The sequence below is a fragment of the Corvus moneduloides genome, chromosome 8, assembly GCF_009650955.1.
Source record: "Corvus moneduloides isolate bCorMon1 chromosome 8, bCorMon1.pri, whole genome shotgun sequence".
Lineage (NCBI taxonomy): Eukaryota > Metazoa > Chordata > Aves > Passeriformes > Corvidae > Corvus > Corvus moneduloides.
In genome coordinates, this window is record NC_045483.1 from 28,630,385 (window position 1) to 28,646,419 (window position 16,035).

At 39.2% G+C, this 16,035-nt stretch overlaps 1 protein-coding gene across 7 annotated transcripts in view; it reads left to right on the forward strand.

The window, feature by feature from the left end:
- The window catches only part of GRID1 (glutamate ionotropic receptor delta type subunit 1), a 500,801-nt gene that overhangs the window by 463,400 nt on the left and 21,366 nt on the right, over positions 1–16,035 (forward strand). For 2 of the 7 annotated variants that reach the window (XM_032115777.1, XM_032115779.1), the window contains exons 13-16: positions 5,278–5,473; positions 13,522–13,688; positions 15,055–15,295; positions 15,558–15,644. In XM_032115777.1, the coding sequence (XP_031971668.1) occupies positions 5,278–5,473; positions 13,522–13,688; positions 15,055–15,295; positions 15,558–15,644 (691 nt within the window). Of the gene's footprint in view, positions 1–5,277; positions 5,474–13,521; positions 13,689–15,054; positions 15,296–15,552; positions 15,738–16,035 lie in introns of those variants that run through there. The other 5 variants (XM_032115784.1, XM_032115783.1, XM_032115780.1 and 2 more) reach the window with 3 other exon arrangements.

A 16,035-nucleotide genomic window follows, 5' to 3' on the forward strand; every position in this document is an offset into this window, starting at 1 on the left:
CTTTTCCATTTCTAAGTGGGCTTGTGCTTTTTTAACTCGCATTTAGCAAGACAGTGAAACTCTTCATGCAAGTCTGTGTCAATGAGACTATCATCCCCTAGTGGTACTTTATATCCATAACAGAGGGAATTTTTGTTTTCTTCCAGCTCTTCAGCCAGTTAAACTGTTCAACTTGGGCAGATTAGCTCTGGAGGATGTCTTTGTGAAAGTTTGAACTCCGTTTTGGATGTCTGAAGACAAGCTTTACCCTTCCCACTCATAAATTTTACTTAAAACTGTAGTTCCAAAGATTGTTCATTTGTGAACAATGGACTGAGGCTCAAATCCTTTGCCTTGCAGATTCATAAGAGGATATAAAAATGAATCAGGACTCAGGTCAGGACTGAGGTTCTGAATGGTAAGATCTGCTCATGTAGACATTGTACTCTTGCAGTACCACTTCAACCTTGATTCTTTTCTCTCTGGGGGCATCTACAAATGAGAATCTGATCTGGCAAGGCTTGCTTGGCTTCTAAGTTCATCTCTCAGTGGGTGGATTGATGTGGTTGACAACAACTAACACCGTTTTCTTATTTGTCTTCATTGTCATGGAAAATTCTTCCTTTGAGGGAGGAGTTCTGAGCAATTTTAGGTCTCAAAATTCTGCACTTTTCTGCAGTTCACAGTAGGCAGAATTCTCTTTCAGCTCATTGCTTTCCACTGGGTATAACTTTATCCAATAAATCTCCTTTCAGATAGGATTTTATATTCTAGGTTTCAGCTCATACGTATTTCTTAGGCTTGCAGTGGTGGTATAAGCTTGTTCAAATCAGTTCAGATACTTCTATTTTTACTTTGAAGTTTACTGGGTTTACTGTTTTCCCAGTCCATGGAACACATATTTCCCTCTCACATAATTGTGTGGAGAAAACAGTTCTTGTTAGGAACTGCACTTATATTTAATTCTGTAGATGTAATGAATTCCTAACTTTTGGAGAAAAAAGTTTAAAAGAAAATAAACTAGCCTCAAGGCATTTAAAGATAGAAATTTAGGTCTTGAACTATATATTTTATGTATACATTTTTAAGGCTTCATTTAGGCAGAGCAGCTTAAAAAGCCTCATCATATCTGGGACACTTTATCTTGATGGCAGCCATCACCTAGAACATTATGCTGCATTGAGCAAAAATCTCAGGGTCACTACCAAAAAAAAAAAAAAATCCCCCTTTTTTTTCTTCTGAAATGACAGGAACATGTTTTTCTTTTGAAAAATGCTTTGATCGCATCTGATGATCCAGTACCTCCTGCTGAGTTAATTGATCAGCAGTTACCTCAAAGCACCTGGTGTCAAGTTTAGTCTGTCACTTATTATTCATGCAGAAGTCTTGGGCATATAGCAGTAACAGAGTAAAATAAACCCACACTGGCAGCATATTTTTAGTCTGTATATCTACAGCTACACAAGGCTTTTACAAGTAAGAAAACATCTTCAAAAAGTGTATCTTAACCAGTATTGTTTTTCTGGCAATTACTTCTAGTGGTCTAATTATGAATGCCAATACTGCTATTGCCTGTCTGTGTCTTCTGCAGCGTTTGTTTTATGTCAATAAGTTTCTAACAAACAAAACAAGCAGAGAGCCCAGTTTTCACTTGACTCTGCATGAAGAAATTGCAATTCCACTGGGAATACATATCAGTTGTTGCATTCATCTAGTAAGCATAAATATGGGCATTAAATATTTTGGCTGGTAATACAGGTTTAAAAGAAAAAATTTTTCTTTACATTGACTGCAGATACATTTACTTAAATCAATTGGTTTACATGTACTTGTCAATTATAGCAATCACACAGTGGATGTATTTATCTACAAATTGAAGTTGTGCTCCTGTAACTGTAAGTGAGGAACATTGGCTTTTTTCTGCTTTACTGGCTTTATCTTTAGTCACACTTACAAAGAGCCTTTAATGGCGTGTGACATCCAATAACTGAGGTGGTAATGGGGCATCTTCTTATGCTGCACATTTTTGTTGCAAATAATTTTGTATATTAAATGCATGAAATCTTTGCCATAGGAAGGTGAGACAAGAATTTGAGTGGCTAAAAGAGACGGGTCCAGCTAACAGCTGGTTGCAGAAATAAAGCTTAAGAACAATGACAGCAGCTACCTTTGGAAAATGACAAAATTGTAAGATACAGCCAGTATCTGAAAAGTAGCAGTGAATAATTTTGTCTGGCAAAGGCAAATCTGAGGGAGTTAAAATAACAGTATTTAAAACTTGCCCTTGTGATTGTCCTACTTCACCCTGTAAGAGTAGGAAATATTCATCTCCATTCAATATCGCTTATGTATGTGCCTATCCCCACCGTGCCCAAATCTTTAGACCACTTCTCTGGCCATGGAGGTGCTGAGCATCATCTCCACTTGCACTGCAGAAATACAGCACAGAGCTATTTTTTACACTGGGTAAGAACTGTGGCTGAGACCACTCCCTGTCAGGATAATTTCTGGGATTTTTTTTTGGCTAAGTGGTCCAAAACATCCAACAGTGCGCTGCAAGAACTCTTTCAGACACACAATACTCCACATATTCTGTCCCAAGGAAATGCTGCTGGCTGAAGGGGTAGTTACCTTACTCCACACCCAGGCCACAGCTGTGCTTCACTCCCTGCCACCTGTATGCTTGTGTGGTTATTGCAAGCGCTTGATTTAAATCCCAGATTTGCTCGCTCTGCCCTGTGATGCTTAGAGAATTGCACAAACTGTGCTGCTCGTAAAGCAACATGTACTGTGCTTTTGTGCAGTACTGATTGTCAATAAAATGTAATTTCGCTAAAATAAAAATACTGATTGTCAATAAAGTGCAATTTAGCTAAAACAAAATGCAATTTCTGAGTAAAAGCTTCCATGGCAATAAAGGAAAACAGAAAATACTGATAGTATTAAAATTGCAGGTTTAATTATTTTTCTAACTATCCGAACCCTCATGTTCAAACTTTCAAACAGAGTAGCAGTAGGCATTTGTAAAGTTGTTACCAGCTGCAAGCTGTGTTAAAGTATATTAGTTAAACATATTTCTGCTGCTGTGCTTCTACCAAAAATGCTTTCTTACACACACCAAGATCTCTGCACTAAATCTGGTGTGGAAGGGTTGCCACAGGAAACCCTCCTGTGTATATCGAGTACCTTTCTTTGCCCTGTAGGCAGATATGTGTCTTTTAACAGCCAAATCATCTATTCCTGGGATTTAACAGTTCCCTAGGATGTGATGAAACTTACTTTAAAAAATAAAGACAGAACTAAATGCAGCATGTAATCATGTAGATCAAGACTGGAAGAAAAAGGGTTCCATAAAATGTACAGGAAACATTTAGGGGAGCAGAATAGACCTTTCAGGATTCTTATAGAAAGAAATAAAATCTGAAAAAATTCTCCCATTTTTCATTAGCATTTTGAATTTCCAGCAACCTCCAGGATGTTTGTGTTGTACTTTATCAATTGCCATATACAGAGCTAGGGAAATAACAGGAGGTTTGGGGTTTGGTGGAACTCCTAGAGTTAGCCTAAATCCACAAGTGTGCAATGTATATCGAGAGAAACTGTTCACACAGTCTTACTTAAAGCTGCTTAACAGCTTAAAATGATAAAAAGTCCTTAACACAACTTAAGAACTTAAACCACTTAAACTGTTTGAAGCAGCTTGTGAGTTGGAAGAGTTCGGAGCAAGGGGTGTGCTGAGAGGCAGCCCTGTGGAGCTGCAGCCTGGGGACAGGGCTCCCATGCCAGGAGTCCCAGAAAAGGGTGCCTTTGGGAGCTAAACTTGGGAGGCCTGAGGGTGATGTGAGGGAGAAGAGGGAAGAGTTTGCTACATATTTTATGTGGCATTGTGTATATGCCCAGATTGCTTTGCTCTAAATAGTTTAGCAGGGAATCTTACAGGCATGTGAGGTGTCAGCAGTGGCATCTCCCCAGCGAAACAGGGAAGAGGGTGGCAGAAAAATATTGTCTATGACAAGTCTTCAGCTGTGGAAAACAGCTTTAGCTCATGGGCCAAGGGAAGGTTCCTCAGGAGCATTGTGAAAAATCTGCACGAGCTGCAAACCAAAATGTTCTGCTTTTGTGGCTCCAGAAACTGGAGGTGTGGGAGAGGTGGTGACAGTAGGCCTTTCAAATCTATTGATCAGGAAGTTTTTGTTTCAGAAAGGTTGTTTTTGGAAAAAAGAAAGGAGGCGGGGGGCAGGGGTGAGGCAGGGAGAGTTGCTTTAGTTTAACTGATGTCAAGCAGTGTTAGTTGGCTATATCAGAAGCATGTTGTTAATATGTGAAGTCACACATTTATAAAGCAGAAAATAAGCCATTATTTGTGAGATCCGGTTTGGTCCCTGCTGCTGTGTGTGGTGGTCAGTGGTCGAATGTGTGTTTGTATATTTGTATGCTCAGATGGAAAAATGGGGGCACTGCACAGAGGTGATACTTGATGGCAAAGGAAGAAGGCATGGGAATGGGAATGAACGTCTGAGAGGGGGAAAACAGCCAGGATGCTGCTTCTGATGGCTGTGATACCACCTTAAATGTTTTGAAGCTTGGGCTGGTTTTCATTGATGCAGGCAGTGATTTACACCTTTTGGTGCAGAAAAGGCTGTAAAACAGGAGTGAATTACATTCTGTACAATTTGAAAATAAATTGTGCATTCACAGCCACTCAGGGTGAGGCCCATTTACACTTCCAGAGTGGTATATGATGAGTAAATGAAAGTTAGGCCTCTGTGTGAATGAAAAATGCCTGTTTTACCAGAGGCTGTGAAAAGAGAGAGCAAGAGAGACTTAGTGGAAATTGGAAGCAAGATTTTATTTGTTAAAAACAGTTGTATTGATTTGGAGTCAGAGGAAGCACTGGTATAACTGCAAACTAATTCCACTGAATTCTGCAAGGTATTTTTGGTGAAGTTGATGGGGCTGGAAGTTTATAATCTGAGTTTTTCCTGTGTTCAGGTAAGTCTTTATCCCACTATATTCTTGTGCAGTCATGGTGGCATATTTAACATGAATGTTATCTGTCAAAAAAAAGAAATCTTCACTGGGGTGAAACAGAGCTTGGGTGTAGTTAAAATCATATGATCTCAGTACAATTAAATAACTACTTCGTTTTCTTTTATGGTGAGAAATGAAATGGAAATGTTACTTGGTAAGGGTAAGTGTTTTCTGAAGAATGACAGACATAGAAAGAAACCATTTAATTAATGCAATCTTGTTAATGTACTACATAATACTAATTTCTCAATGTCGCTTGAATTTCAGAACATTTCAGGATCTGTCCAAACAAATGGATATATCTTATGGTACAGTCAGGGACTCAGCAGTGTATGAATACTTTAAAGCAAAAGGGACCAACCCTTTGGAGCAGGATAACACATTTGCTGAACTGTGGAGGACTATCAGTAAGAATAATGGGGCAGATAATTGCGTATCAAACCCTTCTGAAGGCATCAGGAAGGTAAGACTGGATCACAGGGCTTTTCATTTAATTTCTGTGTCAATGTTGTTTCTGTGGAGCTAACGTTAAGTCACAGGAAAAAAATTATAGTCATTTAAAAGCCCCCTAAATTCTTATTTAAAGTTCCTTTTAGTATCTCGATGGCAGATAAGATTCGTATTTGGTGTCATTGTTCTGAATTAAAGTACTTCAGCTCTGCCTAAGTCTTCAGTACATAAGTCCTTCTTTGGATCTGGTCCTAAGGTTTCTCAGTTTCTTGGGAGCTTTGATAATGCCTTTTTGAATGTAATTCTTTACATTATCCAGTACTGACTCTTGTCCCTTGCTCATTTGAGTTTGTTTTCTTTTTTCTGAGTTCATGATTGGAAACATGAGTAAGAATCAAGGGATTCGCAGAACGTATACTCATTTCTCTTAAAACAGAAATTTAATGCAAGATTTTTCTTTGTTTACTCCAGACTTTGAAAAATGCATTCACATGACAGCGTGTTTTACCAAAATTTTATTTCTCTCAGATAAAACGACATGTTTTTTTCCAGAACAGAGAATTAATGTGGGATTCAAGGACAGGTGTATAACAGCTTAGGATGCTGCATCTTAGTTCTGAGTACTGTGATAAAGAATATTGGCCATTACAAATCCCCTCTCTCTCTCTCATAGCCTGCCTCTCCCCTCTGCTCTCCATCTTGAACCTCAACAAAACCAGACAGTACCTTACATCAAACACACGTCCAGGAGTACATTACACAGAAGGGATGCAGGCATGCTGAAAGCCTTGATGTGCTGCTGCTCCTTTAGTGAAAAGTGTCCTCTTTATCTAGCAATTGATTTTTTTCATAAAACAAGCTGTTATTACCATAGTGAATGTTTGATCAGAGACACTCTTGTCAGTGAAACACTGATTTACTAGTTCTTTATGCTTTTGTACATGGGAAATAATAAAATGGTTTGGGCTTGTGTTTCGTTTTTCTACTTTGAATTTTTGAAACCTTTTCGGAAGAGTCAGAGGGAAAGTATCCAAATCTCCTGTTTTTACAGTGCCGTAAAGAGGATGAACACAAGTAATGCAAGCCATCCCATTTCCCAATTCAAATTCCTTTAGCAAAAGATTCCCAACTCTTTGCTTGACTTCTGGATAAAATCTTTATGGAAACACTCTCATGTCTTAACATAGGAGTATTCAGTCAAAAGTTTGGGTTCACCCTGCCTTTTTGCCTGTCTCTCAGCTGATCTTCCCCAAAGCCGTCTGCCCTCAGCTCCAAAATCCTCTCTTCCATGGGACAAGGTAGAGCTCTGGCAATAGCAAGGTCTGCAGTGTATTACTGAAACAGGCGAGCCAGCTCTGCTGCCACAGTCGAAGTTGGTCAGCAGAATAAATAACAAACGCCAGGTTTGGTATAATTCTAACTCTGCTGGGTCCCCAGACGGGAGCTCGTGTCGGACAGCACAGCCAAGTTCCTGCCATAAGGCAAAGTCCAGGGCAGTGTCTCTGCCCATGGGAATCCCTTGCAAGGCAGCCCAAGTTAATAATTCTAGAAGTGAGTTTTCAGGAATGGAGGTTTGCAATATGCTAAACACACCTTTCCAAACCAGTACCACAGCATCGGTTTGTGAGCCGCTGTTCGCCATTTCTCAGTCCTGTTGGACCTCCCGGTCCCGGGGTGGGAAAGGAACAGCATACCTCTAGAGGAATTCAGCTTGGCTCGCAGCAGCAGGACATGTCAGAGAGTGCAGATCACGTCGGGGTCACCAAATATTACCACAGGCCTGGTTCCTACGGTATATCACTGTGTCCTGCAGCCATAGGGAGGAGGAGGAGGGAAGATCCAGCAGGCAGGAATTGTGCAGCAAGATTGATTCATTTAATTATATTACAAACTCTTTTATAGACTTTTTTCTTCATAGTCTAATTGGACAAAGGATCAGCCACCCCTTGGGGGTGACTGGCTAAAATCCTAAAACATCCATTGTCAAAATATTTTTCTACTGTACCATAAACAAGACTTTTCAAGGCTGCAGGTGTTTGGTTGTTTACATAACTCTGCTACCTCTTCTGTGAGAGAGAAAAGTCTCTCACAGACTTAGAAAATAGCAAGAAAATCCTTTCTAGCAGCATTTTGTATCCACAGCAGTGGTTGATTTTTTTTTTTCTTAATCTTCTCAGCACTTTATTAAAATGAGGCTTCTTTTGAGATGTTTTCGTAGCATTTAGAGGAAAAATAGAGACATTAAGTACTTGTCTACGTACCTTAGCATTTAAGCCAATAATAAAACAGTTCACCTTAGAAAAATGTAGAGTATTTTACTTTTCTTTTTTCTTTTGTAACATTCTCATGGCAGTGGATGCTCTTTATCCATGAAATTGTAAAAACTCTTATTCTGTAAGCCTAGTGCATGCTGCCATTTATGATAGCTACATTTGCTAAGCCAGAAATGTAACTGTAGATTGGCAGGCAGTTGAGAATACCAATTATATTGTCTGTATGGAGCTGGCAGCTCCATCCTATCTATGTGATAATAACTTTTCATACTAAGTTTGATTTCAGTGTTGTAGGGTGATTTTTTATAACTAGATCAGCTCATTCAATTAATGTCAACAACAACTAAATTTTATTTCAGTCCCCAAAGATGACCGAGGCCGCTATTTGATTAGACACCTACATAAATTGGGATTAATATTTAATAACATTGTCAACTAAACTATTGTGCTTATAGTTTAAGTGTCACTCTTCCTAGCTCATTGAGTTCTCTGAATAAACAGACAAGTTTTCCATGTCAAGTATTATGGCTAGAAATTCTGGTTTTTTTCTAAAGGAGAATTGATGTCAGCCAAGGCAATAAGAGTTTCCATCCATAAACACATACTGCTGCATGAAAGAGATGTAAATATGACTTAAAAATGTGTTTCGTAGGAAATGGGAACTCTAAACTCTCTAGCATAGAAAGATTCATAAAACATTTTTCTGAATGAGGACTTGCCTGACAGAATGCAAAAAAAGAAAATAATCACTACTATTCTTTCATCCCTCCTTCTCCTTTCCTTTTCTTCATTCAGTATCACAGTTCAGCTGCAAATGCCAAACAAAGCAATGCCACCTCAGTGCAAAACAGGGAGTGCTGGTTATTTATGCCACAGACAGGTATTTCATGGGTTTGTCCCCATTCCATTTATCTTTCTCCATTTCATGGAGATTTTCTTACTCTCTTTGACTGTCTGAAAACTAAAGGATGGCAGTGGAAGAAAGTCCTGTGAGCTTTTATGGCATTTGGTTGCCATAGCAGAGGTGTCTCTTCAGACACAGCAGCATCCCTGCAGCCACAGTGACCACCTCCCATGGGCAAGGCACAGCTTTTGCAGCACTGGGAGAGCCACGGAAAAGGCAGGAATGCACTTCAGTGTCACATAAGTGACAGGAGGACTCTTGAGAGCCGAGGGCTGTGGGGGGCAAGTTGCTTTTGCTGTTCCCAAGATAGTTGAAAGTGGTCATTGAAGATGGAAAACCTCCTCCTATTCAGTAGTACCTCTGCACAGCGCAGGAGCAGAAACCACACAAACCACCAGTCCATACGCACTGCTGTTTTTCCACTTTGAGCTGTCTGGGACTACCACAGGTGACGATTGACTAATGCTGCCACAGGAAAGTTTCTACAGGCAGGATCTCAGGATCTCAGATGTTTGCGTTACATCCAGTGGCAATCAGTTATTCAGGGTAATTATTGATTACACCAACATACATAATAACCTGTGGTTTTTATTTCCTTTGGGAGCACCCATTTTTGCTTTGAAAGAATGAACTCATATGATCCCCATGTCATGTGATCCTGCATCTGCTGTATATACAGATAGCAGAATTAAACTCATTAATGCATTTTATAATGCCCTGCTTTGGTTGAAATTGTTTGTTCCCCTGTCCAACCAATTTGGTGCCAAAATTTCTCTGAATCGTTTCTTTACTTCCTGTATATCACTTTTGATCAAAAGCGATCAAAACCAAGTAGAGCACAAAATGAGAATGCATCATTGATTTAGGCAATGGCACAGTAAGAATTTATTCCTTTTCTTTTTTGCTTCCTTAATGATCACTGAGCATTAAATCAGAGTGATCTTCTTGAGCAGCCACCTCTCTTCATTCTAATTTTGAGAGCAGAAGTAATTTAAAAGTTCATTTAATATGATTTTTTAAAATCTACTTTGTCCACAATGAATTTTATATTGTGAATTGCAGTTGCTCTCATGGAGCTTCATAAATTTATTCATTTCTTGATCCATCAGCCTTTGAAGCAAGAGCAAATGCTTCCTTAAACCTGAATCTATTGCATCCTACAGTGGTTCCGTAATTATTTTAGTGTTTGGAACATTTCAATAGGATTAAATGGCATGTTTTTCTTTTTATTAGAACTGTGTTGCTTCTCTTAAAGCACTTTTTATAGATAATAAATGTTATCCAAGCATGTTTTTAAACTACTCCTCTAATGCCAATGTAAAGGTCACTTTTTGATATTTCTGTGGTACCAGCCATATAATGGGATCAGCTGCAGTGGCACTCTCTTCTGACAGCAAATTAATGATGAATTTTGCATTATTCTGGCACTTCTGTCTTTAGTGTGATAGCTTCTTCATAGTTTCAGATAAATCACAGACATATCAGTGATCAATCTGGAATCAATTTTTTTTCATGTTATTATTTCTTACCATGCTTTCTTTGAAGCAACATCATTTAGCCATCAGTAAGCCAGGCCTCTTTGAACAAATATTCTTCTATCTCCATCTGCAGTGAAGAGTAACATTATGGGGTAATTTACTGCTTTCCTGGAGTATTATTTTCTTTGTGGTCCTTCTCTTGTCTAGGAAGCAATCTTCTTCGGCCTTTTAATTTTTTTAGGATTCTGAAGAAGAAATATTTTTTTTAATATGAGTTTTGCCCAGAGGGTTCTTTTTTCTTCTATCTGTTTTCTTAAATCTCTTGAACCGAAGATAAATCTGGTGTCCTTGGTGTAAGCCAAAGTAGTTGTTCTGCCTGGGTGGAATAAATGAGTGCTGCTTTGGCTGACTTTCTGATAAGGAGGTTTTTGAAAGTTTAACCAAGTCATTTTTGTTTTGTCGTACAGCCTGCCTGTATGCTGAGAGTCAAATATGAAATACAGTTAGAAGACTGAAGTATAAATATGATCTCACTGTGTTTAATTTCAGTCATTTATTCAAGCTATCTCACCTATTCTCAGCTGATGTTTGCCACAGGCCCTTTTGCCATTCTTCTTACCCTGATGGCCTGGAGGTTAAGGGGCAGGCACATATGCACACATGCAGTCTTTTGTTAAAAAAAAAAAAAAGAAATAAAATTTAAACTACATTTAAAATTAAAGGTTGATTTTTCATGGAAAATAAATGTCAATTTGATTTTATTTGGTTTTTACTGCTTGCCTAGTGAAGGTATATAAAATGTCAGCATACTTCAAGCACACATGTATGTGTGCATTTATGTGTCTTGTACATATGTTTTTCAAAGTTTGACAGCTTTTCCTTAAATTGAACAAATGATACTGCTTAGCTGTCACAACAGATATTAACAGGGAAGTGAAGGATGCTGAATTTAGACAGCAACTAAACATTTTGTTATGAGAAAACTTTCCACACAATGAACGCACTAAGTGTGAGGTCTCCACTCTTCAGGGAAGAAAAATTCACAAGTGGAAGAAGTTTGGAAAGAACTAACTCTTCCCTTAGGAAAAGGGGATCTTCGGAGATTCTGGTTTTGGCAATCAGAGAGGGAGGGGATGCAGTCTTGCACTCGGGATTTCTGGGAGTTGAGACATACGTACAACCAAGAGTTTAAAAGTCAGATTCCTGTTTATGCTAAAATGATCAGGCTGTCAGAGAAACAATGCTCTACAGATGTGATGACATTGGATAGAATGATTTATGTCATTAAAAAAATGTAAAATAGATGTGAAGAGATCTGGCAGACTTGGTTTATTGACCATTTACAGTCGCAGGATGTAATTTAGGATAGCAATACCAAAAATGCAAGAGAAATAGACCTTTACAAAAGATCCGCTGTCCAGCATCAAAAGTCAGTGTACAAAGCTCTTCTATATAAAATAACATACAGAAGATTGAGGCTTGAAAAGTAGAATCATTAATGTGATTTTTATCTTTAGCCAGTGCATTGTAATGGAAGTTGAATATTTGAGGAACATTGTGCTCCCCAAGTATTACTAAGATATAGGCAAGGAATGTATTGTGTTGTCAGGGTTCTTTTCTAAATTGTAAATTTGAAAAGATGATTTACTGACCAGTTCTGAAAGAACAAAAGATAGATACTGCTCTTTAAACTGAACAAACCCCAAAAAACCAAAAAAACCCTCAAAACAAAACAACAATACAAAAAAAAAAAGACAAAAATTCAACCAACCAACAAAAAAAAAATACCCAGAGAAATGTAAAACACATTTTACCACAGTGACTAAGGCCAAATCTTTCCTGGGTGTCTGATTGCTATATATCCATTAGGCAGGATTTTTGTTCTCTAATAGCATGGATTTTGAATAAATTCTGTGCACAGTAACAAGGGCTGCTGTTTTTGTTCCCATGAGGACATATTATTAATGCTGACAGTTTCCTGTCTTAGGTAGCAAAATGCTATGTATTATTATTTACCATGGAACACAACGTGCCTGAATAATAAAAATAATATTTTCCAAGGGTTCAGCGTACAGACTCATTCAAATCTTACTAAAGAGAAAGGATATAACATTTCTACTCTGTTTTAACCCAGAAGCAAATGAATTTGCGGATCTTTGATTGCCGCTATGCTGTTAAAAGGGAAGCAGGGAAAGGAGGTGGATTGCAGCAAGTACCTTACAGACAGTCCAGGCAACATAATTTAAATCTTTGTTTCCCTGAATTCTGCCTACTAGAAGATACCTCACCCATTTGATTTTTTGCCATGTGTAAGCAACTGTAAGGGACTTTAGAAAGGTATGTTTTATATCAAACTATGGTGAAGTAAATTATCTTATTTGCTCAACTGAGGAATCCAGTGTAATGAAAAAATGGATGGAGTCTTTCAAACTTACAGGTGAATTCAAAACTGAGCTTACATAAAAACAGAAAGTGTGCAGAAGGTTTAACTAATTCTGTGCCAGAGCTGTAGCCATTTGCTAGGGGAGCTTTGTGAACCAGTAACATAAAGAAATATATACAGGACTTCAGCTACTTTAATCTATTTGGCAGCCAATGGTTACTTTAACCAACAAGATGATATTTTATTTTACTGAATCCCTATCCAGATGTGTTTCTTACATCTTGTGTTAAGGTGATTTACATTCATTATATACACTGTGTGCAGGCATTGGTTTCAGTCCCAATTAAGGCTGATGTTTAAGGATATCTGCATGGGGTGTGTGTTAAAAGAAAACAATATTTACCTCAAAACTGAGATAATAGTAGATGCTTGTGAATCTTCTTGCCTGTGAAGAAAAGAGGGAACACTTTCAGCTCAGTGCGTGCCTTTTGTTACAGGACTAACATAGCTCTCAGAACGGCTGTGTTTATTTGGAAGGGAAATTTGTTTATTTGCATGTTTATATGAACAAAGCTGCAAAGTTACAATTTTGGTGCCTGTGATGCTCATCACTTAATGCTCATACTAGGCCAGTCTTGTCACATAAATGCATGGAACCACTCACATTCTGTGTCTCCTACAAAACATGCATCAAATTCCATCATCTAAAGCAATAGCTTTCATTTTTAATTAATAACCTGTTCCATAAGCCTTACCTACATTCATAGTTGGCTCTGTTATTCTGTGTATTCCTACTAAAAAAAGGAAGATATTTTAGCAAGGTTTGAAGTAGGTGAGGTCCTGCTGGGAGGGAAGAGTGTTAGAAATGTATTAAGATGTTGAAGGTCTGCAGGTAAACTGTGACCTGATGAAATACCACCAAAGAATAATGACAAGATCCGGATTTGTTTGCTGGCTTGGGTTTTGCCCTACCTAGAAATGGAGTTTAGTTTAGACTGTGTTGTGTTCATGCTGTATTTACAGGCAAAGAAAGGAAATTATGCTTTCCTGTGGGATGTGACGGTGGTGGAATATGCGGCGCTGACAGATGATGAATGCTCTGTGACAGTCATTGGAAACAGCATCAGCAGCAAAGGATATGGGATAGCACTCCAGCATGGCAGTCCCTACAGAGATCTTTTCTCCCAGAGGTAAACTGAAGCAAACCTTGTTTTATAGGATTCCTTTCTGCAGCCAGCAACTGTTTGTGGTTCACATTAATTTTGGTGTTTCATTAATAGAGAACAATGAATACATGACAGCAGAGAGGTTATGAGTTCAAGCTCCAGCAAAGCTGCTGCTACTTCTGCTCCATGTGCATCTGGTTTGGGAGGAGGGGAGTGGAGGTGATGTGTGGCCTCACACCTTCAGGCAGCACTGCCTCTGGCAGAGGACTGATGTCCTCAGAGCTCTGTGTGAGGTAGAGGGGAGTTTGAAGAGAGATCCTGGATTCATGCCACATTCTGCAGGCTCTGAAGCAATGTGTTGCTCCCTGCAGCAAGCAAGTAGCAATGCCCTGGGTTATCCTTTAGGGGAGAGGGACAGGTCAAAGACTCACAATGGTACAGGGAAACAAGAATTGCTGAGAATTGCATGGGACTGCCAAGACCAGGAGACTATAAAACTATGACATTTAGTGATCTCTGAGCTATCAGCTGGGTGTCTCTTGTCCATGTGAATGTGCACCCTGAAATGAAGACATGCAGTTGTGCAGGCATGTGTGGCCTTAGCAGAAGGTGAGCGGGTGCTCTGCTCCAGGCAGGGAACTGAAGCAAGGTTGCCTCATCTTGCTCTTCCTTTAGAAACAGGAGCAAAACTCCAGCTGCATAACTAGAGACAAAGCTGCCTCAAGAGAAAAGATTGTTAGTAAACAGCTAAAACAGTTATCAAACCAAATCCAAAATGAATCATTCATGCAGAGAAGGGACACTTCACAAGAGACAAAACAATGATTAATTAGCAACTGTTAACACAGTAATTCAGGCATTAAGTAACAGCACTGAAGTAAAATCCTTTTGAATAAACTACATTTGCTGAAGTAAATGAGTTGGTCGCTGCTTAAACAGATTTGCACTAAGTGGTGCACAAACAGTAGCATGTTTAGCCTCACATATTTTTGGAATTACTGTAGGAGAGCAGCAGTGGAGTGGGTTGAACATTTCACTAGTGGGACCAGCTGCTGCAGCTGAATGTAGCCAGACCAGCCATAACTAACTGGAATGTGGTGATTTCCCTTGGAAATGCTGATTGCATTGCAGTGTAATTTTTGACAGTCTCTTTTTTTCCCAAAGTTACCCAGTGGAGTGTACCTGCTGCTGTGAGTAGAAAGAAATCTTGGTGTAAGGGAGTTTTCAGAGAAAGAATACAACACTGGTGGTGCAGGGGGATGGAGTTTTGAACTGTGGGATGGTAGACTTAAGAGTTGTGAAGCATAAGGAAAAGACAAAAAAAACCTGTAAAAAAAACCTGTAAAAAAGTGTCATTGCAAATAATACTTGTCTTTTGAAACTTCTGCAGGATCCTAGAGTTGCAAGAAAGTGGAGATTTGGATGTTCTTAAACAGAAGTGGTGGCCACGGATGGGACGTTGTGACCTGAATAGCCATACCAATGCACAGACAGATGGGAAGGCACTCAAGCTGCACAGTTTTGCAGGCGTTTTCTGCATTTTAGCAATAGGCCTTCTTCTTGCTTGCTTGGTGGCAGCATTGGAGTTGTGGTGGAACAGCAACCGTTGTCATCAAGAAACACCGAAAGAGGTCCATAACTTTTATTCTTATCACAATTAAAAGTAGAAAACACAAAAGAAAGAGAGAGCAAGTGGAAGTTGTGGGATTTTAGGTGCTCTCATGCAATAAATTTGATTTATTTTGATTTGCCATACTAAGCTTTGCATATAACTGTTTGGGTGGTTGTTTCTAAGAAAATAAAAGCAAACAAACGAAAGTGTCTTTTGTGCACATGGAAGGTGCCAAACTGACAGCCCTGGAGACTAAAGTCCTCTATTTATTTGTAGAGCAGATACAGCATGGGCAGCAGCAGTGCAAACTTCCCCTCATTGCCCCACCAATGTGCCTCAACCCTGACCTGGAGAGACCACCTTTAGGGGTAAGAGAGTGGTTCAGAAACACGCCCTCGGCCACTCTGCTGCGAGTGACGGGGGGCCAGTCACGGGCACCCGGCTGTGCCATCTGTGGTGATGTTTTCTCTGATCTGAGCCCCCATCCACTGGCTGGGAGATCCATGTCCATCCTGTGCAGGCTCTGCAGCTGCCAGACATCTGGTAGCTGCTCTCCTTCATGGCTGACCTAGGCTGAGTTTGAAGAGGTACATGAGTAATTAAAAATAAATCAGCTAGTTAATAATTGAATAAGCCATATTGCCATGACACTGTTTAAATGCTTCCTTTCTTTTAAAGTCAGTTTTATGTCTAAAAGTAGGAGCCTCTGAGGAAGCTGACCTTCATATAACATGTTTTATCTAGGAAATTATATCTGAG